The sequence below is a fragment of the Camelina sativa genome, chromosome 17 (genome assembly GCF_000633955.1).
Source record: "Camelina sativa cultivar DH55 chromosome 17, Cs, whole genome shotgun sequence".
NCBI classification, from domain to species: domain Eukaryota; kingdom Viridiplantae; phylum Streptophyta; class Magnoliopsida; order Brassicales; family Brassicaceae; genus Camelina; species Camelina sativa.
This window is the reverse complement of record NC_025701.1, coordinates 20,749,081-20,770,949: the sequence shown is the minus strand read 5'-3', so window position 1 is coordinate 20,770,949 and position 21,869 is coordinate 20,749,081. Positions and strand designations below refer to the sequence as shown.

The 21,869-nt window shown below is 37.5% G+C and overlaps 5 protein-coding genes across 6 annotated transcripts; 2 read left to right on the top strand and 3 right to left on the bottom strand.

The window, feature by feature from the left end:
- LOC104757758 (polyadenylate-binding protein 1-like) lies at window positions 50-1,493 on the top strand. Its single transcript, XM_010480532.2, is given in 4 exon segments — window positions 50-808; window positions 875-952; window positions 1,054-1,428; window positions 1,431-1,493. Coding segments are annotated over 4 exon segments (1,275 nt in total).
- LOC104757757 (dolichyl-diphosphooligosaccharide--protein glycosyltransferase subunit STT3B) lies at window positions 1,702-5,911 on the bottom strand. Its single transcript, XM_010480531.2, has 6 exons — window positions 4,883-5,911; window positions 4,262-4,798; window positions 3,673-4,127; window positions 3,069-3,191; window positions 2,923-2,982; window positions 1,702-1,985 (listed from the first exon to the last, which is right to left on the bottom strand). Exons 1-6 carry the CDS (start codon window positions 5,792-5,794, stop codon window positions 1,856-1,858), a joined length of 2,217 nt encoding a protein of 738 aa, XP_010478833.1. The 5' UTR covers window positions 5,795-5,911; the 3' UTR covers window positions 1,702-1,855.
- LOC104757756 (type I inositol polyphosphate 5-phosphatase 1) lies at window positions 6,314-9,419 on the bottom strand. 2 transcript variants are annotated; one of them, XM_010480528.2, is made up of 10 exons: window positions 9,294-9,419; window positions 9,036-9,183; window positions 8,894-8,944; window positions 8,654-8,723; window positions 8,316-8,420; window positions 7,510-8,224; window positions 7,238-7,428; window positions 7,044-7,152; window positions 6,763-6,905; window positions 6,314-6,669 (listed from the first exon to the last, which is right to left on the bottom strand). In XM_010480528.2, the coding sequence occupies exons 1-10, from the start codon at window positions 9,327-9,329 to the stop codon at window positions 6,480-6,482; spliced, it is 1,758 nt and encodes a 585-aa protein (XP_010478830.1). In that variant the 5' UTR covers window positions 9,330-9,419; the 3' UTR covers window positions 6,314-6,479. The 2 variants fall into 2 exon arrangements, with proteins under 2 accessions (XP_010478830.1, XP_010478831.1); XM_010480529.2 differs by lacking the exon at window positions 9,294-9,419 and having other exon boundaries at window positions 8,316-8,424; window positions 9,036-9,160.
- LOC104757754 (probable LRR receptor-like serine/threonine-protein kinase At1g34110) lies at window positions 14,744-18,672 on the top strand. The gene is made up of 2 exons (XM_010480526.2): window positions 14,744-17,552; window positions 18,107-18,672. Exons 1-2 carry the CDS (start codon window positions 14,759-14,761, stop codon window positions 18,481-18,483), a joined length of 3,171 nt encoding a protein of 1,056 aa, XP_010478828.2. The 5' UTR covers window positions 14,744-14,758; the 3' UTR covers window positions 18,484-18,672.
- Window positions 18,634-20,597, bottom strand: LOC104757755 (probable choline kinase 3). The gene is made up of 7 exons (XM_010480527.2): window positions 20,127-20,597; window positions 19,719-19,840; window positions 19,429-19,630; window positions 19,241-19,358; window positions 19,104-19,151; window positions 18,914-19,014; window positions 18,634-18,839 (listed from the first exon to the last, which is right to left on the bottom strand). Exons 1-7 carry the CDS (start codon window positions 20,535-20,537, stop codon window positions 18,735-18,737), a joined length of 1,107 nt encoding a protein of 368 aa, XP_010478829.1. The 5' UTR covers window positions 20,538-20,597; the 3' UTR covers window positions 18,634-18,734.

Sequence of the window (21,869 nt, the reverse complement as noted above, 5' to 3'; positions counted from 1 at the left end):
TTTTTTTTTTTTTTTTTTTTTGTGCGTGGATAAAACAGCAAAGATCGCGATGGATGTGCTGAACTTTCATAAGTTAAAGGGGAAACCGATGAGGATAATGTTTTCAGAACGTGATCCTAGCAAGAGGAGGAGCGGTCGAGGCAACGTGTTCGTCAAGAATCTACACGAATCTGTCGACAGCAAGCAACTTTGCGACATGTTCTCTACATTTGGAAAAGTTCTATCTAGCAAAGTGGTTTGTGATGCTTCTGGAGTTTCCAAAGGATACGGGTTCGTCCAGTTCTACTCGGAGCTTTCAGTCCATATCGCATGCAATGTTAGCAATCGCAAACTCGTGCGTAATCAACATATATACGTTTGTCCATTCGTTAGTCGTCGTCAATGGGATGAATCGCCGGTTTTCACTAATGTGTATGTTAAAAACTTGGCTGAGACTGCGACGGATGCTGATTTAAAGATGCTTTTTGGGGAGTTTGGGGAGATAACTAGTGCAGTGGTGATGAAAGACGGAGAAGGTAGGTCTAGAAGGTTTGGGTTTGTGAACTTTGACAATGCTGAGGACGCGGTTAGTGCGATAGAGAAGATGAACGGGACAATAGTCGATGAGAAAACCTTGTATGTAGGGAGGGCTCAGAGGAAAAATAATAGAGTTGAGGATTTGAAAGCCAAATTCAAAGTAGAGAAAACAGAACGGGATGTGAGAACAAGTAGAGGGTTGAATCTTTATGTGAAGAATCTTGAGGATTCTGTTGATAACAAAAAGCTTCAAGAATTATTCTCCGAGTTTGGAACCATCACTTCCTGCAAGGTACGTATGCAATCTCTTAGTAAATCTTTTCATTTGACTTGTGAATTTAACATATGAGTTTTGTAGGTCATGGTACATTCCAATCGTATGAGCAAAGGTGTTGGATTTGTTGAGTTCTCAACGACCGAGGAAGCTTCTGAAGCTGTAAGTTTGTAAACCAAGTAATGTTTTTTTAGTGTTGCCTTTTCAATCAAGAAAACTCACGTCTAATTGTTATTAATCATTTTTTTTTTTTTTTAACATAGATGCTCAAGATGGATGGGAAGATGGTGGGAAACCAACCTATCTATGTTTCTTTGGCACAATGTAAAGAGGAACGTAGGTTTCATGATTTACAAACTCGATTTAATAACCTCCCGCAAAACGTTGTTTCGTCATCAACTACAACATCAAGTCCTCACCAACATCCTTTCTTTAGTCAAGCCGCCGCTCCCGCAACAATGTTATTTCCGCAACCTCCAGGCAGAGGATACAACAATTTCCAACCGTATTTCATGTGTGGATCAAGACTGCCAAACAGTTGCCCTCCAATACCTATCCCTAATTTCATGGTGCCACAACTATTTCGTCCAACACTATACCCATGTCCTCCTGTCAGCTTCCACCCTAGTTTGCCACAATGCCACTACTACAACCGAAGCTATTAAACCCACCCTGTAACAATTTAGTAGCTGATGGGAATTAACATTATGCTTCCAAAAGACGAACTGGATTGATGGTCTTCTTTTATTTTGTCGTGGTGGAAATTTTTTAAGTTATGTCAGGATTTACTCTTTGGTTTTAATATGGCTACCGTTTCTTCCATCTCTAATTTTCAACACATGTTTTATGTTTACTTTGAGCTCGATCAAACCAAATTTAAATTACGTAACCTGTTTCAAAAGAAGACGAACGAGCCAATGCAAATATGTTTTAACTTGAGTGATGGAAAAACTACAGAAAATTGTCAATGCATAAAAATAAAACTAAGTCCAAGAAAATCCGAAATTGTATGGTTCATCCTCAAAACTATAAACTATCTAAAGCCATTTTTGTAACACTGAAGCGTCACAACCTATTCGTCGGAGGTTTGACTCTATAAATACGAACTATCCAGTTGGATGTGGTGTAAGCTTCTTCTAAGTGTTCAAGTTTGATGTCTTTGTTCCCTATCTCCACCCCTCTTGCTCTATCATACCTGCCAATAATTTCCACCACTCAACTTTTTTGCATACATAAACTAAATTAATGTGTCTATAATAAATTAAAACTATCTCCTAAATGCAAAACGCAAGTGTTTAACATACCCGGGTGGCTTGCCATATTCTGTGGTCAGCTCACCGAACCTGTAATAACATAACTTGTACCTATACACGAAAAATACATTTAAGATGAATTGCATCGTCTTCAAAATTTTAACAAGCTAAAAGTAGAGTCTTGAGTGTGAACTTACATGAGACAGTTCAGCATCTTTGGTGATGCACCTTTGTCTACACGGAATTCACCATTCACAAGGTATTCAGGTTCCTTGATCACTGGGTATACTCCACCTCCAATTCTCACCATCCACAAGAACCTAACTCACATAATTTTCTTATGAGGATCAGTAAATACACTAGCACAAGAACGTTTTCTTACGACTCCTAAGAACTGGAAGACCATTGAAGGTATTAACGTGCCAGGTATAGTAGAGATGTACGTTATAACAACTAAATCTTAATTGGGCGACTCAAACCAATTGCCACAAGTCACATGTAGAATCTACCCATAACAGCTAGTTTCTAAATTACCAGCCACTTCCATATTTGGTTGATAAGTATCCACTTAATACTAGCCCAAGCCATTCATTTTCTCACTACTAGTAGTAGTAAAAATTAGTGACCACAAACCCACAGTTATATAATTGAGAATGTTGATAAGTAAAAGTTTGAGTATTTCTTTAGCAAGCCACCACCAATTAATGACATATTTGATTGACACGCAACAATAACCAGATTTTCAGTAATAAATGGGACGAGGAGCNTACCTGCCAATAATTTCCACCACTCAACTTTTTTGCATACATAAACTAAATTAATGTGTCTATAATAAATTAAAACTATCTCCTAAATGCAAAACGCAAGTGTTTAACATACCCGGGTGGCTTGCCATATTCTGTGGTCAGCTCACCGAACCTGTAATAACATAACTTGTACCTATACACGAAAAATACATTTAAGATGAATTGCATCGTCTTCAAAATTTTAACAAGCTAAAAGTAGAGTCTTGAGTGTGAACTTACATGAGACAGTTCAGCATCTTTGGTGATGCACCTTTGTCTACACGGAATTCACCATTCACAAGGTATTCAGGTTCCTTGATCACTGGGTATACTCCACCTCCAATTCTCACCATCCACAAGAACCTAACTCACATAATTTTCTTATGAGGATCAGTAAATACACTAGCACAAGAACGTTTTCTTACGACTCCTAAGAACTGGAAGACCATTGAAGGTATTAACGTGCCAGGTATAGTAGAGATGTACGTTATAACAACTAAATCTTAATTGGGCGACTCAAACCAATTGCCACAAGTCACATGTAGAATCTACCCATAACAGCTAGTTTCTAAATTACCAGCCACTTCCATATTTGGTTGATAAGTATCCACTTAATACTAGCCCAAGCCATTCATTTTCTCACTACTAGTAGTAGTAAAAATTAGTGACCACAAACCCACAGTTATATAATTGAGAATGTTGATAAGTAAAAGTTTGAGTATTTCTTTAGCAAGCCACCACCAATTAATGACATATTTGATTGACACGCAACAATAACCAGATTTTCAGTAATAAATGGGACGAGGAGCATACATGAATTCATGAGAGACGTAAAGAGACTTACTTGTTGATATCATCTGAGGAATAACCAGTAACACCACCAAAGACGACCAATACATAGTTCACATCAAGTGACCTCATGATTTCATACGCCTCGTCTTCATTAGAAGACATAGCACGTCCAACAGTAGCAATATGTGTATTGTTCCAGGTATTGTTATCAACGATGACGGTTCTGTTTCCCATTGCAGTGATTTGGTACCCATAGTCCCACCATGACATGATCTTAGCATCAGTGGGAGTGTTTTGCCTAAGCCAGTAGTAGGCCTCACGGTAATCATCAAAAAGGATTCTGTTCCCATGGGCTCCTCTTGCAGCTAGGACAATTGAGGGAGATGAATATGCCTCTGATGTCACCCATGTGCAGTGAATAGCATATCTACTGAGCAGATAAAATACTCCAACAAGAAGAGCAATGGCACCATTCTTCTGGAAAGGCTGAGACTGATCAAGTGTAACCTGCTAGGACATAGGAGACAAGGATTAAAATTTCTAGAGAAGCATGCTAAAATTCAAAGTAGTTGGCAAGTAGTAGAATAGTTTAAACCAAAACCTATCAAAATTTGGTGGGGAGAAGGATACTAAAGATTCACCTTTGAAGAGGCTTTTGAACTACCAGCTCCTTTCGTGGAACCAGTCTGGGAAACCTTTTGTTTCGTCCTTAAGAGAGAAGTTAAATTCTTGACAGTGGCAGAGACAGCTATGGCACTGATAAGACAAACTGCTGGAGTAGCGACGAGAATAAGCCGAACCATGACACCAGCAAAGTACAAGCTAGTGAGACCATACATGACGATAAATATTGTAGCATCCGACAAACGCTTGAAACAGAAGTAAAGTCCCGCTGGGAAAAGGAAGAGCAGAATATGGTAATCAAACATGAAAGATGACCAAGCCGTAGGCTGATGCTCAGAAACAGATGCAATAATGGGAATGTGATCCTTCGCGTAAGTCGGGTCAAGCAATGAGTAAAATCGACCAGTCCATGGAGATATATAGCCAGACGCTGTTCCTAAACCCAAAGCAATACCACCAACCATAATAGCCGATGTCACAGTTATCCTCAAAAAGGTTTGGAACAACTTAGTGTCATTGAGCTGGTACTTCACCCAGTCCAAGAAGTAAAAAACCTGTACAAGTAGATCAACAATATTTTATCTTTACACTATACTCTTAACAAGATCTCAAATTCAGGTGGTGGAAAGAGAACAAACCTGCATCAATAAGAATACTCCCATTGCACCCATATGCTCACCAGATTGAACATGTTGAAAACCAACAAACCGAATTTGCATCGCAAGCAACATCCCCAAGATATACATACAGTTATAAGCAATGTAAAGCCTCATCGAATACCTCCCCGTGATCAACAACACCAAGACGTAAAGCGGAACCAAGTTAATAATAAAAACATACCCTCCCCAAGCCGAAACCATATAAAAGTAACCAAACGCAGAAGCAAGAGCCCAAGCCAACGAGCCAGTGTTCACCGCTTTAACAAAGAGATAAAACGTCAACAAAAGCGCGAAAATCGCCACAGCTTCGTTATCATACGAACCAGCAACAGACCGAGAAATGTATCCAGGACAAATAGCGATAAGAACAGCAGCAACAAGTCCAGCTCCTGTATCCCAAATCTCTTTACCAAAGAAATACGCAACGAGAGTCGTATTGGACGCGAAGAACGGAGCCGTCAACACACAAACCTCACGGATATGAACGAAGAATCGGAGAAAACGCAATGCCCAGTAGATTAACGCGGCGGTGACCATGAGACCAGGATAAAGCGTCCCACCGATGATACGACCCAGAGGGTACCAACTCTCGGAATCGAACCAGTTCCAAAACTCGTAGAAGCCTTTCTCGGTGAGGAAAAGAGTGGTACGGTAGTTGAAATACGGATCGAATTCGTGGATCATGGATTCGTATCGGAGAACACTGAAGAGACGAGCTATGAAGGCTAAGATGTAGACGAGACCAAGGATCGAGATACGGAGCAAGAGCTCTTGCTGCTTCGTCTTCAATTTTAGGGATTTGAAAGAGAAGAAACTACTGTTGATCAGATCTGGACTCGTCGTCGTCGTCGCCATGGATTCCGATTTCGCCGGCTCTGATTTACCTCCCATTGAAATGGATAAAGTAGCGCGATCTCCGACGGTGATGATCTGAGTCAAGTCGTCTGTGTTGAGAGAGTGTTAAAAGCTCGGTTAAGCTCTGTGAGTTTTGTTCATGGGGATTTGTGATTTTTTNTTTTTTTTTTTTTTTTTTTTTTTTTTTTTAAGAATAGAAAAATCAAAGTCAGTAGAGAAGTGAAGTGAGTGGCAGATCTTTTGGGCTTCACTGAGCCCATTGTCAATTAATTTTTCTTTCGTCAATAGTACGTTTAATCCTACAATTCTTATTTTTAAGCACGAACGAGGCTTCCCTTGTTTTCAGAATCAGGAATACAACAACACTTGTTTTTGGTATAAAACGCAAGCTCGGTTTATACAGACAAGGTTGTAATGTAATTTTATGAACAATGGTAAGTGGTTACTCCTCGCGTACTAGATCGGCTGACTAGTAACTAAGTTAACTGATCACGTGATTAGCTCATGGTCTAGTCATGGAATATGGTGTTGGTTAGTGTAATTGTCGAACAGCCCTATAGAAGACTTCGTCTGTATTCTATCTACAAAGCAAGTATGATTACGTTTTTACGTGAACACTATTTATACATTTCCTTCAATGGGAATTATTGAATGTACGAAATGAATATAAGTTGTAAAATTACTCTACACAGAACAGAATCTGACCGGAGAGGGTATGCATTTAGAAGTCTACATGGCCTTCGATCTCGGAGTACGTGAGTGCAAGCGCACGATGAAGTTTCCTTGGAGACAAAACCTCAACCTCGGCCAAGAACGTGGCTGTGACAGGCCGGTGATCCGATAGTTTAATCTCGTTTCTTCTGTAACTAAAAAGCTTCATTCCCTTCCCATTCCAAATGATGCGGTCACACCTGAGATCAATCACAGTCACTTCAAACTCATTGTTTTTGCCTTTTTGTGCATATTATGGAAAAATGTTGTATCACAGTTTATCAAGAAAATACCAGGCCGGTCTACGTTTCCCGGATTCCGGGTCATCTCCGATGTAGTTTTCTGAATCGATTTCGTACTTGTATGTTGGTGCAAAATCTAAAGTTCCCTCTGACCATCCCTCGAATACGTTCCCTTTTGTCATCTCTCTTGAAAGCTACCAGAGAATAAAACATATAATTGCAAACGTGGTTTAGACCCTCTATCAATAGATTGCTTCATCTTTTAACTTTAAAAACATAAGAGTTAGAACTTTGTCTCTTAGTATTAAACCTAAACAATGCAATGAAGGTACCTGGTCATACTCTACCAACCTCTGCCATTCCTTTCTTGCAATAAGTTCATGTATCTCCTCATATGACAAGTTAATCCGATAATTCAGATCTCCCAGCCAGATTATTCTTCTACACAAGGACAAGGTTATCTTGTTATGCTCAAAACTTAATAGTTAAACGTAGTTGAATGTATCAATTGAGAAATTAAACGTACTCATGATCATGGACGCTTCTTGGAAGCTCATCCTCATTTAAAGAATGAGGAAGAAACTGAGTTCTTCTATGAATTTCACGTACATCTTCATTTCTTTTCTCTTCATCTGTATCCTTTTCCCCAGATGACAGATGGGAGCACAAGAAACAAAACGGTGTCTGATAGATTGACATGCTTACCGATACGGATCCCTATAATAAAATAAGAAACCGTTAGTTATTTGCTAGCCTAAGAATAAATTATTCAGAGTAGCTAGTATGAGAAATCAAGACCTTGTTACCAATGTAGCCCATAATACCAACACCAACAGTAGATACACAAAGGTTGCTTATGTGCTTGCGCAACTTCCTCCGAACCCAAATGGTGAGAAACACTCCAACCATCTGTTTGCTCACAATCCGTACATACGAAGGTTTTCTCAGATTCTTGATAGTTAGATTCACTGACTTGAAGGAACTACGTCTTTCCGAAACATATTGATTAAGCAGTTTCAGTGGAGGCTCTGGCCACCTCAAACCAACTCTTTCAGTGTAACTAAATCTTTCTTCCCTTTGGGAATCACTATTAATCTGCATTGAGAGAGAGCGGTCTGGCGTATTTGCTGATGAAAATTGCCTTGGTAAATATTCTTGTATGGGCAAGCAAGATGCGTTGTCATTGGTAGAACCCAAAACGTCTATATTAGTAAGTGAATCTTCACCTACGACTGGTCTGTCCGTGCTTTCGCTACAACTGGGTTTCTTATCCATTGAATGAATCGCATCGCAAGCATCATGACTGGTAAACATATCTTGTACGCTGTAAGAGACCTCTTCAGATTGCTTAAACTTCGATGGAGAAGGGGGACCACTGTGACTTATAATCTTCAGCTTTCTAGGTTGAACTCGGTTTAAGGCCTCCCGTATCAAGTTCTCCCATTCATAAGCAGGCTGGTCATCCTCCATACCAAAAATGTTTCCAGCATTTAAGGGAACGATTTCCTGAAGACTGAAATGAAATGAATCATAAATACTGAATATAGAAATCATTAACCAAGGTAGTTAAACAAAAGATTCAGAAAGAAATAAAAAATACATACCCAAGAACATAAATGTCAGCAGGTTCAGCAGTGTCTAGCCAACCATCGATATCCAAGTCAGCTGGTGGAACTCTTCCTGCAGCATTCCATGTCCCAGCACAGATTCTAGCTACATCAAAACCACATACCAGGGACTCAATACGGTTGACGGTAAGCAACACTGTTTACACATGAAACAGTGGGACTTCTTAAAGCAAATGTTCGACAACATAGCATTACAGGAGAAAAGAGAGACAAGAAACAAAATATCTGTCTACAAACTCACAAAATAACAGAAACATTAACAATCAGCAAGACAACATTGAGGATGCAAAGATAAGCAGAGAAATCCAGAAGACCTGATTGCTTTGGTATCCATATACTGCACCCTGAAAGTTTCTGAATTTCGTCTTCTAAGCTTAGGCACATCTGAAATTTAGTTTTGGATAGAAAAAAATTAGGAAAACTGAATCTGAATAAGCAATAATGTTTAAAACCTACGTAGAGAGTATTATTCATCAAACGCAAACGCTATCACTATAAAATTAGCCTAAACAACAAAGTTATAACGATTAGCTGAGAGTTACAAATCACATTACCATCAGTATCAACACGTTGATTGGTAACTCCAGAGCTACTCGGGTCAAGTTCTGCTAACACCAAATTCAGATTCAGCCACAAAAAGAGTATGGAATAAAAAAAAAAAATCTAATTGTTCCCGGAGAATCTGGATAAGATGACCTTGGACTCTCTCTTGACAGTCATCGTCACTATCAGCGCTATAATCTGATTCAATAGCAGAAACGTTGAACCATTTGCGGATTACAAGACGTGCCCAGTAGAGCTGGAGACAGGAGAAAGCTGAGCAGCATATTGTAGCCCAATTGCTCTGCAAAATTCCACATTGAGTTATCCCCAATTAAAAAAAAAAAATAAATAAAAAACCTACTTCAATCAAATATACGACAATGATATAGCAGCAGATAGAGATCCGTGTACCTCCGTTCGTCGTGATCGTGATCGTACTTCCGCCATTAAAGCCGGTCAAACCAAACTGAGAGAGGAGGAGGAAGAAGAAGAAGACGCGGTTGAGACTTAACGACCCTTTGGTGGGAGACAGATTGAAAATGCAGATATCATTTTTATTTCTTTCTTACGTTAGAACCGGCGGTTTAGTAAATTGATTAAATTTCGGGTTAAATCGGTTTAGAAAGGTCAACTAACATAAATAGGTTGGTTTTTTCTTTTCTTTATGATGTGTGCCAATAGAAAAAAAAAATAGAAAAAAAAAATTTGGGATTTGCTTCAATACCTGCAAATCATATATGAATGTTCAGTATGAAAATATTCCAGTTTGAGCAAATTAGATAAACTGTTGGATAAATTGATTAGTCAGAGTTAAAATTTGTTTTAGTTTCAAAATACTAGCTAGTGAGTATTGAGCTCGATATAATTCTCATTAGTAGTTAGCTTCTTCCTAAAAAGTATTTCAAAGTTTTGAATATTTTGAATCTTTAAACTTTTCATGCTACAATACAGTTTTTCTTATGATTGATTGTTTCAATTTTTGACATGTAAAATTTGATATCACCAATTGTTTGTTATCTATATTATTATTAGATGTATGTTTTTTTTTCTTTTGTTTAGGAAGACATACATGATACTTGTTAAAACAATTCATTTAACAATTTACTGTCATTTTGAACGGATTTCTCATTTGCTGACAGCGCTATAAACTGCTTATCTTTTTTTTTTTTGCGCAATAAGTAATTATATTGAATTAACCAAAGTTTGTACAAAGAGAATCAATAAGCCAATCTGGCTTCAATACAGACTCCACATAAAAATCTATTGTTTCGCAGCCTAGTTTAGCAAGACAGTGAGCCGATTCATTATTCTTTCTATTTGTATAAAGACAAGAAACGTTCTGAAATTTCCAAAGCCATAATTGAATATCACGAAGTACATTTGTGAGGGATGCATTACAAAACCGGCCATTAATCATATTAATCAGGTTCACACAATCACCTTCAAAAATCATCACTCTAGAACCATAACCTCTGCTCCATAGTAGTTGTAAACTCGATAGTAATGCTTTTGTCTCTGCCTCCAAAGCTGAATCAGAACGTGATAGTTTCATCGCTCCCCACACAATAGGTTCACCCAAATGATCTCTTAAAATCCATCCTCCTGATGTATGGTGATCACTAGTATCATATGCTGCATCAAAGTTACACTTTAGTGCCGGAAATATAGGAGGTGACCATGATGGCATGTTACTTGTTGTAGTCGGACTGCATTTTTTTCCTGTCTGATTTACATTACATATCCAATCATTTGTTTCAGCAAGTGCTTTCAAACTAGTAGTTGTTGCTCCCTCTCGAACCCCATCAAAGACTAACCTGTTTCTAGCTTTCCAAATACGCCAAACAAGCCAAAAAGGAGATAATGCATCTTTTCTATTGTGATGTTGGTTAGAAAAATCGATTAAGGACTCAATTATAAACTGCTTATCTAACTCGTTAATTTTTTCCCTAATATGTTAAATTTTTTTTAATTCATTTGTTCTATTTTCTACATTGATTAGGATAAAAAGAATTAAAAAAGTAATATCACACTATTTAAACATTTTGTTTTTTTGTTAGGATTTAAACAATTTTTTTTTGCTAAACCACTATTTATATATTTTTAGATCTCTGATCTGATTAGCTAAGTGCTAAAAGATTGTTTTTAATTATTTGAATCCATGGAAAGTGAATAAAATTGTTTGAGAAATGAGAAATGATCTCAAGTTGTTTTCACAATTTTACACGTATAATACTTTTTTTTTCTATTTTGTTTGGTCGAATTTGGATGTTGGTGAAAGCAATAAGAAAGAAAACAAAATATACGATGAATAGAACAATTTGTCTATTCTTGAATTTGTTTGCATTCTTGTTGGAGTTCATCTATAATCTTTATTGTTGCATCAAAAAAATTTTGTGTTGTTTTCTCAAATTTCATCCAAAATTTTGTGTTGTTTTCTATAATCTTATGTGTATTTTTTTTTTTTTTTTTATAACTCAGGGTAAATCCTCAGACCTATGGAGGGGTCCGAGACTAATCACTGGGGAGAGGGTATCCCATGGGTAGGATCCCCCAGGCTTTCAAATGGGCCGTAAGCAATGGGCCCATACCCATGTGCCCAAAGGGATAAGCTAGCAATTCTGTGCTTGGAGAGAATCGATCCCTGGCCTGGACCAACATGGCGACTCTTCCTTCCAAGCTAGAACCACTAGTCCACCACCTCGTGGTTATGTGTAATTGGTTATAAAGATACTGTAATATCTTCTTGGACTTCATCATGAAAGCTAGTAATAACAATTTCTTCAAAACTCTGAACTTTTAAATATTAATCATTTTCACCTAGATAGTATAGTAAACTATTGATATCCATCATATTAGGATAGCTGAAATTATTAATTAAGAAAATTCTATAAAAATGTAAATAACAATATCTTATTTTAAATAGAAAATATTCAAAATTATAAAAATAAAAAAATCTCTTCATAAATTAACAAAATTCTGTACTCCCGACCTTATTAATTTATAGAAGTTTTACTGTAGTAGTAATAAAACAGGTGTCCAACATAAGAAAAGAAAGAAAAGTCTCCAAAAATGTTATTTTACAAATAGGTTAGCTAGAACAACCATTAATCAAAGCATTTTGCTTTTGCAGCGTGCCATGCAGACAAATTAGCCACACTTAATTAAATCATTAGTTACCCTAGCTATTAATATGATCTCTTTTGGTTGATTTATTTGCTATATAGTACATATACCAAAGTTTGTGAGACATGAGTTAACTAGGGACATGTGATATTGTAGTAGTTTCACCATTACTGAAATATATATTAAGCAAAGCTAAAGCATATCTTATCAACTTAATTATCGAGTACAAAACTTTAAATGGGTAGTAAAAAGAGGTCAAAGTCTAAAAATATAGTATTATTTTTTATATATTCATAGCTCTCTCCTTCATGTGAGTGTTTTTTCTATAAACAATCTTTTGATGCTGCTCACCTCCCAAAACGCACCCACCTCCTCTGTCTTGGTAATGTAATTTTGAATTTTACGTATCGTTTTAATGAAGTATAATTTCTTTTATGTTTACGATAGTTTTTTTAATCAAATTACACTTATTTTAGGACATTTATAAAATAAAACTAAACACCCAATCTGATTAATCAAAGAAACACGACAAGAACAAAAGGGGTTTCCCTCTAAAATCCCTTTTTCAGTTTTTTTTTTTTTTTATTAACTTTCACCGTCTCCTAGGCCATGCTGCTTCCAAACACTTGTGTGTTCCCTATTACTACTCCTAATTTATTCATTATCAAGATAACTCTGATCTTTTGTTATCGTTTCCTCGTGCTAAATAACTAGATATCATCACCCAATATATATAGATCAGTTTTGGTGATCAGATCGTAACTATAGAAGACTATGTTGGGTACGAAGGCAAATACCATAATGTGATACCTTTGCAAATACCATTTTTTTGGTGATCAGATCCGTCTGATCCAAATCCAACAATCCAATTCGTTAAAATTATGTAGATATCATCAGCCAATATAAATAGATCAGTTTTGCTCTCTCATAAGAAACCAACAAACTATATATAGCAGTGCAACCTATTAGTGGATCATCAGTTTTGATAAACTTATATAGTTGTCGTATAGTATGGCCGTATGGGTTCATCATCTAACGTGAGGAGCAAAAAAGATAGCTATAAAGATCCAACGGTTGGGACTGGCCGACAAAAGGAGAAGAAGATGGGAGAAGAAGACAAGAGCAATAACATGTATTGTTACTTTGTTAGCTACATTACTTCGTGGTTTGATTTTATCATACCCTAAACCTCTAAAATATGTGTGGATAGCATTATACATATAAACAAAATATATAATAACTTTGTTGCTTATACGTCACAACTGAAGATCCTTTAACAAAAAACTGAGAGATCCTCTCTTCAATTTTTTTGTTTGGGAGATTGGTAGATTACAAATCAAGACATACGGCGAGATTACATGAAAAATGATCGATCTTATAAAGAGACATTAAGTTTAAACATAAAAAGTTAAAACCGGAATTGAGCAACAATGGAAATGTGTATTTCACTATTCAATATTCACATGCACCTTTTGCTTATATATATATTGAAAAATCTTATAAATAGACGTTAAGAAATCGAACATGTGACTAATCGAACTTAAATTTTGTGCAAAGTAAAACTCCTTTTTCTGTTCTTCTTTATTGTACATTACTAGTCTTATCAAGCGAATGTGGTAATTCGTCGAGTGACTAGAGCGTTTGTGAATTCTCTCATTCCGTTCTTGCTAAACTTGGTATATTGTTCTCACTTCTCAATAGCGGTCTATATCAAACGTTGATGATACTAGATGATGCATTACTCGACCAATTCGGATCGGCTTGAGCAATCATCATTCACGGCAAAAAATGGATTACAAAAAATGTAGTAGTTTTCACATAAAAAATGTATTGCGTTCTTATTAATGGTTTCTTGAAACTGATGTTTAACAAAAAAAAATATGGATTACCACAAATTAATTTAAATTTACACAAAATCATTGGTCCGTGAATAACTTTATAAAAAACTAAGCATATAAACTAACCTTGATTTTTGGGAGGGAGACTTAAATAAAATACAATGGGTATTGAAAAAATATATATATATCATGGAGATAGAGTTTTGTTTATTGTAGAAAATGTTAAAAAGTTTGAATATTTTCACAAAAAAGAATACACTTATTAGTAGTAATTTATATAGCACACACATCCACGAAAAAACGGAAGAAAATCCGGTGGCGCCCAAATCACTGCAGTATAATAATCTAAAAAAAACTTTATAACAATATAAAATAATCAGAGTAATTCAATCTTTTTATTATTAGTCTTCCCAAGAAGGCAAGGCAACAACACCAAACGAGAAGAAAGAGACAGAGAGAGAAAGCAAAAAACTCAAAGTCCAAGGTCACCTTCTTCAACCTCTCAGCTCCGGCTACACTCACCACCACCTTTGCCTGTTAAATTTTCAACCTTTTTATCTCCCCAGCTAGAGAGTTTCTTCTCAATGGGAGAGAGAGTGTGAAGACCTCACTCTTAGCTCCACATGGTTTGTTATCTACAGTTATTGCTCTTGCTGTTCTTGTTCTGCAATGGTTTAGTGTGAACCTTAAGCAATCACAAAGCTCTTACACATGCTTCTTGTCTCCTCAAGGTTCAACAAATAAAAAGGATAAGACAACTTTGCTTTCTTCCTCAACCTCTCCATTTACACCAATCATTTCAACAACGCTTTCGTAAACCTATCAACTTCGTTTATTCCCCAGAGAGATTCCATGGAGAGAGAACAACCTCATTTTTTCTTCTTGTTTTTGTTCTTCTTTTGTTCATGGGTCTCCATGGTCCAACCCATTCTTTCTCTTTCATCAGATGGCCAAGCTCTTCTCTCTCTCAAGAGGCCATCACCATCCTTGTTCTCTTCATGGGACCCACGAGACCAGACACCATGTTCATGGTATGGCATTACATGTTCTGCAGACAACAGAGTGATCTCTGTCTCTATCCCCGACACTTTCCTTAACATGTCTTCAATCCCAGACCTCTCTTCTCTCTCCTCTCTTCAGTTCCTGAACCTCTCCTCCACCAACATCTCTGGTCCAATCCCTCCTTCGTTTGGAAAACTCACCCACCTCAGGCTTCTTGACCTTTCTTCAAACTCTCTCTCTGGTTCAATCCCATCAGAGCTTGGCCGCCTCTCCTCTCTCCAGTTCCTTATCTTGAATGCCAACAAGCTCTCTGGGTCAATCCCTTCACAGATTTCAAATCTTTTTGCCTTGCAAGTTCTTTGTCTTCAGGACAATCTGTTGAATGGTTCGATTCCTTCAAGTTTTGGCTCTTTGGTCTCTCTTCAGCAGTTCAGACTTGGTGGTAACCCTAATCTCGGAGGCCCTATCCCTGCCCAGCTAGGATTTCTGACAAATTTGACAACTTTGGGGTTTGCAGCCAGTGGTTTGTCAGGTTCAATCCCTTCCACATTTGGCAACTTGGTAAATTTGCAAACTTTGGCTCTGTATGACACTGAGGTCTCTGGTACCATTCCTCCTCAACTGGGTTTGTGCTCAGAGCTTAGGAATTTGTATTTGCACATGAACAAGCTCACTGGATTCATCCCAAAGGAACTGGGTAAGCTCCAGAAGATCACTAGCTTGCTTCTATGGGGGAATTCTTTATCTGGGGTCATCCCACCCGAGATTTCCAACTGTTCTTCCCTTGTGGTGTTTGATGTTTCGGCCAACGATCTAACCGGTGAGATTCCTGGAGATTTGGGTAAGCTTGTATGGTTGGAGCAGCTTCAGTTGTCTGATAATATGTTTACCGGTCAGATTCCTTGGGAATTAAGCAACTGTTCCAGCCTCATTGCTCTACAGCTGGATAAGAACAAGTTATCAGGCTCAATCCCCTCCCAAATCGGAAGCCTTAAGTCTCTGCAGAGTTTTTTCTTGTGGGAGAACTCGATTTCAGGAACAATTCCGTCTTCTTTTGGCAATTGCACAGACCTAGTGGCCCTGGACCTCTCTAGGAACAAGCTAACAGGAAGAATCCCAGAAGAGCTTTTCAGCTTAAAGAGGCTCAGCAAGCTTCTGCTTCTAGGAAACTCCTTATCCGGTGGATTACCAAAGAGTGTATCAAAATGTCAGTCGCTTGTGAGGCTAAGGGTGGGAGAGAACCAACTTTCAGGTCAGATACCTAAAGAGATAGGCGAGTTACAGAACTTGGTGTTTCTTGATCTCTACATGAACCATTTCTCTGGTGGGCTTCCTTACGAGATCTCTAACATCACTGTCCTTGAGCTATTAGATGTGCACAACAACTATATCACTGGAGATATTCCTGCTCAGCTAGGGAACCTTGTGAATCTAGAGCAGCTTGATTTAAGCAGAAACAGCTTCACCGGAAACATACCCCTGAGTTTCGGCAACTTAAGTTACTTAAACAAGCTGATCCTCAACAACAATCTCCTCACTGGTCAAATCCCAAAATCAATCAAGAATTTACAGAAGCTTACACTTCTTGATCTAAGCTACAACAGCTTATCAGGAGAAATCCCACAAGAACTCGGCCAAGTAACAAGCTTGACTATAAATCTCGACTTGAGCTACAACGCCTTCACTGGAGACATCCCCAAAACCTTCTCAGGCCTCACGCAGCTACAATCACTCGACCTCTCACGCAACTCCTTACACGGCGACATCAAAGTCCTCGGTTCACTCACAAGCCTAGCTTCACTCAACATCTCCTGCAACAACTTCTCAGGTCCAATCCCATCCACACCGTTCTTCAAAACAATCTCCACAACATCATATCTCCAAAACACAAACCTCTGCCACGCACTCGACGGCGTCACTTGCTCATCACACAACGGACAGAGCAACGGAGTAAGATCACCAAAGATCGTAGCTTTAATCGCAGTAATCATCGCATCAATCACAATCGCAATCCTCGCAGCTTGGCTACTCGTCTTACGAAACAACCACCGCTACAAAACCCAAAAAACATCTCAGAACTCGTCTTCATTACAATCAACAGCAGAAGACTTCTCATACCCTTGGACATTCATACCATTCCAAAAACTCGGTATAAGCGTCAACAACATTGTGAACTGCTTAGTAGACGACAACGTAATCGGCAAAGGATGCTCAGGAGTCGTTTACAAAGCCGAGATGCCCAACGGAGAGACCGTAGCGGTGAAAAAGCTTTGGAAAACTAAAGACAACGACGAAGGAGGCGAATCAACGATCGATTCATTCGCAGCTGAGATTCAGATACTTGGTAACATCAGACACAGGAACATAGTGAAGCTTCTAGGTTACTGTTCGAACAAGTCGGTGAAGCTGCTGCTTTACAATTACTTCCCTAATGGGAATCTTCAGCAGTTGTTGCAAGGGAACCGAAACTTGGATTGGGAAACACGGTACAAGATCGCGATTGGATCTGCTCAGGGTTTGGCTTATCTTCACCATGATTGTGTTCCGGCGATTCTTCATAGAGATGTCAAGTGTAATAATATACTTTTGGATTCCAAGTACGAAGCGATTCTTGCGGATTTTGGACTTGCGAAGCTGATGATGAACTCGCCGAATTATCATAATGCCATGTCTCGTGTCGCTGGTTCTTACGGCTACATCGCACCAGGCAAGTTTCTCCCTTTTGTCATAGAGGGTTGTTTTGCACTCTTTTAAAATATTGGGGATTTAAAATATATTTGCTAAAGTGCAGGTTTCATTTGCAATATTACAAAAAATTAGGGGAAATTTAAAATTAATTTGTTTTGAAAAAAATAAGAGTCTATTTTGCATTATTACAAAATATTAGGGTTTTTTTTGTGTCTGTGGCAAATTAGGTGTTTGTAATAAATTGTTGTTACAAAATATTAGGGTTTCATTTGCATTGTTACAAAATGTTGGGGGAAATTTAACTGAATTTGTTTAAATTGACGGTTTCATTTGCATTATTATTTATTACAAATGATATATTTTTTTTTTTTTGACAAATTAGGTATTTTTAATAAATTGTTAAAAATCAGGATTTCAGCTTGCATTATTACAAAATATTGGGGTGTTAAAAATCAGGGTTTTCATTTGCATTGTTACAAAATATTGGGGGGATTTGCAAATGAGTTTGTTAAAAGTATTGGGGTTTGTTGATAAAGTTATTAAAAGTAAGAGGATTTTGTGTAATTTTCGCAGAATATGGATACACGATGAACATAACAGAGAAGAGTGACGTCTACAGCTACGGCGTCGTTTTATTAGAGATTCTGAGTGGCCGGAGCGCCGTGGCGCCTCAGATCGGCGACGGGCTTCACATAGTGGAATGGGTGAAGAAGAAGATGGGAAGCTTCGAACCAGCTTTATCTGTACTTGACGTGAAGCTTCAGGGCTTACCGGATCAGATAGTTCAAGAGATGCTTCAGACATTGGGGATCGCGATGTTCTGTGTGAACCCGTCGCCTGTGGAAAGACCAACGATGAAGGAAGTTGTGACGTTGTTAATGGAGGTAAAGTGTAGTCCTGAAGAATGGGGGAAAACATCTCAGCCTCTTATAAAGCCTTCTTCTTCATAACCAGTGGTGATTGTGTTTCTTGTTCTTGTTTCTTGATTTAGGTCAAATTTGGTTGAGAATTTGTTGGTAAGGTTTTGAGATTTCTTGTACATATTTAGAAGTATCAGTGTTAGTTTAATGTCCTGTTGTATGGATAATTTTGTTGGAATTTGAGAGCATTCAATTTACAATTTGGGAACGTTTCAGGTTTTTGGATTGGTTTCTAGAATTGATTAGATTTGGTTACAACATTTGGTGTTTGAAGCATACGATTAAGAGGAGAAGGAAGATAAGAGCTTGTGTTTTTGAAGCCAGAACTGTTTGAATCTCTGTCTTGAGTACTCAGCGTAATCGAACTCGATCTTGTTCACGTACCCCTGCACATTTCACTGTTTTTAGATTGCTCTCTTACGTTACATTATGTAAGGAATGGATTAAGGAAGAATCTTACAGAGATGATTCCCCATAAGCCCCACAAGAGATGACTTGCCAATGTGTACTTCTCAGTATACTCCAAGAGCTGTTTTATCTCTTCTTCCTTTGGTTCTTTGCCTGACAAAAGAAGAAGGCGTATTAGTCCATGAGACTTTGTTATGATCAGAAGAAGAAGGAACTATTGTATGTTTCTTTTAGAAACTGACCTGAAGAGCTGAGATAGTTATGGATGAATCTTCTTCGTTCCTCTTCTCCTGCAATTCCCAAACCAATCAGTCAAATACAAATGTAATTTTCACTTTCCGACTTGTCGAGATCTCAAACAGGGTTAACCAGTGAGTACCTGGGTATAGAGTGTAATCTAAGATATGGGGAGTCTCAGAATGGTAATTTGCGGCCATTTCGCAGAAGTGATTTGCAATGTCGTATGCAACTGGGTTATAACTAGCGTACTCGTAGTCCTGTTAGAGAAATCTCATATTGGTCTACATGTGATGATATTTTGACCTTAAAGAGTAATGAGAAACTTACAATGATAGTAATGGCATTGGTGTCATCATCAATCATAATGTTACCATACTGCAAATCATTATGACAAAACCCAATCTTCTGTTGCTTACACTCATTGTGCAGCTCATGTTCCAGCAAGTTTATCTCAGCTTCAATGTTGTCAAGACCAAACTCTGCTGAATCTTCAGGTGTACACAGACTCTTGGCTTGTCTAAGCCAATTCCTGTTCATATGTTATGCAAGACTCTGTTATGCTCTTCTGCTCTGCCCACTTTTATGCTTCATATTAGGGAGATAGATCGATTGCTCACCTCATCCTATCCCAAAGGAGCACGTTTCTATCACCGGGAATGTTTATACTGTGAAATTCTCTTAGCTTAGATGCAGTGAAAGCAGATACTTCGGTGTTACGTAGATCCGCCGCTGATAACGTCTGTTGAAGAGGTGTACATGTAACAAAAATATGTGGTGACAATCATATAAGTGAGTTACTCAAATTGAAATAGATAGACTCAAGTCATGGTGATGAAGTCCACTCTGTTTCAACATTAATCCCAAAACCAAATCTTCTAAAAAACCACAAATCAGAGGTTGTAAATGTTCTATCTTTCTCATGATAAAATTCAGACCAAGCACAATTATATCTTGGGAGTCGCAACTTAATGCATCTAAAATCAAATGGGTTTGGTGAATTATTGCACAAGAAACATATACAATACCCGGGCATTAATAAACTCCTCGATTCTACCGCCAGCAAATCGGCCAAGAAGCTTAGGACCGTGACCGTAACGAGAGACAACCTCGAACATACGAATCTCATCTTTCCTGTTGAACAACAGATCACCAACTCCTTCGCCATAAACACGAACGAGAAGCTTCCTATGGCGCAAATTATTATCCTTTGTTGGCCATTCCACCATGTAAACTTCGTTGGTCATTGCACCTTTCATGGGTTTCACTTGAAGACTCTCGAGATCTTCCACTACGTCTCCCCATTTTCCAGACAGTGTTTGAAGTACTTTCTTTAGACTGTCTGGTGATGAAATTGGGATCAAACCCAACATTTCTGTTCTCTGTCTCCTCCGCAATTGTAAGAAGCTACGACAGAAGTTCTCTGCTCTCCGAAACATTGGGAGTTATAAAGAGAAAAAGAAAAGGATTGAGAAGGCAATCAGTTGAACAAGGGTAATCCTGTTTCAATGCCGAGATGAATTTTAATTCACTGTCTATGTCTATATGTCACTGTGTTATATATTCCAGCCGAAATTTTAGGTGCATGTCTTCTAAGTTATAATAAAACCCTAAATTCAAAGGATAAAAGAGTAATTACGTTAATTACAATTTACAAACACTAATAACTGAAATATAATTTAATTAATGTTTGGTTGAAAAAAAAAAAAAAAAAACTGAAATATGCTCTGTGGTTAAAAACTGATGTAAAACATAGTAGGAACATGTGCATTGGTTTAGTCTCTCACCAAGTTTCTCATTAACAAAAAAAATAATAAAATATAAAAAATAACTTTTTATTGTATAAGTTCCTCAAAAGAAAGGAGAAAGTTTTTCGAAAATTCTCATAATTCTCATTTGAGAATTGGTCTCAGCTTCTATGAAAAACTCTCATAATAAAAAAATATTAGGTAACAATCCGTACTATGTACGGAATAAATTGATTTAAAGAAAATTATTATAATTAAAATTATTATCTTAAAACCAATATCTGATTTAAAGACGTGTCTTTAAAAATCAAATTCATATTTACTTATGTTTTATTTTGTAATCATAACAATTTTGCATGTTTCTTATGTAACCATAACAACATATACTAAACTAAATTATTCAATTATTCAATTATTATATGTTAGTAACAATCAGATTCTAAACTAAATTTTTTGAAGAGAATCTAATTTATTGATTTAATATTTTTGATAAGGCTATTTAAATCTTTTGAATTAGTCGGCTTGTTAATATTTTCTATAAATGATATATTATTACCAAAAAAGCTATTATGAAAAAATTAACAAAATTCCAAAATCAAAGTATACGTGTAAGAATACATTTCACCTGTGAACTACTTTTTTTTTTTTTTGACAACAAAAGATCAGCTCAAACGAGCCAATTGGTCGTTTATAAACAAAACTTGGTGCGGAGATGTACGCGCTTGGCGTGCCAAAGAATCCGCCCTTACATTAGCATTTCTAGAAAATAAAGATAAAGAGAAAAAAGAAAATTCCTCCCTATCAGACTTGATGTCGTCAAGGTACGCCGAGAACGCTGGCCAGTCGGAAGGGGAAGATACCATCTTCACCAAGTCTGAGCAGACGGTATAGAAAGTCACCTCTCTGAAGTCATGCCCGATCATGCAGCGCATCGCCCAAAGGAACACTTCAACTTCAGTATGTAATGGAGATAGACTTCGCCGGAAATTCTTGGCACCCAAAAACGGCAAACCTGTCTGGGCC

Bases quoted from the DNA above. Each gene is read 5' to 3' on its own strand.
- LOC104757754 (XM_010480526.2), top strand. From the start codon at position 14,759: ATGGTCCAACCCATTCTTTCTCTTTCATCAGATGGCCAAGCTCTTCTC. The intron at 17,553-18,106 runs GCAAGTTTCTCC...TAATTTTCGCAG, and splicing joins TTACGGCTACATCGCACCAG to AATATGGATACACGATGAAC.
- LOC104757755 (XM_010480527.2), bottom strand. From the start codon at position 20,537: ATGTTTCGGAGAGCAGAGAACTTCTGTCGTAGCTTCTTACAATTGCGG. The intron at 19,841-20,126 runs GTATTGTATATG...CCTCTTCAACAG, and splicing joins AGGAGTTTATTAATGCCCGG to ACGTTATCAGCGGCGGATCT. The intron at 18,840-18,913 runs GTAAGATTCTTC...TGAAATGTGCAG, and splicing joins GCTTATGGGGAATCATCTCT to GGGTACGTGAACAAGATCGA.
- LOC104757757 (XM_010480531.2), bottom strand. From the start codon at position 5,794: ATGGGAGGTAAATCAGAGCCGGCGAAATCGGAATCCATGGCGACGACG. The intron at 4,128-4,261 runs GTGAATCTTTAG...ATGTCCTAGCAG, and splicing joins GTTCAAAAGCCTCTTCAAAG to GTTACACTTGATCAGTCTCA. The intron at 1,986-2,922 runs GTATGTTAAACA...AATTATTGGCAG, and splicing joins GAATATGGCAAGCCACCCGG to GTATGATAGAGCAAGAGGGG.
- LOC104757756 (XM_010480528.2), bottom strand. From the start codon at position 9,329: ATGGCGGAAGTACGATCACGATCACGACGAACGGAG. The intron at 8,421-8,653 runs GTCTTCTGGATT...TGATGTAGCTAG, and splicing joins ATGGATACCAAAGCAATCAG to AATCTGTGCTGGGACATGGA. The intron at 7,429-7,509 runs GTCTTGATTTCT...ATTTTATTATAG, and splicing joins TGGGCTACATTGGTAACAAG to GGATCCGTATCGGTAAGCAT.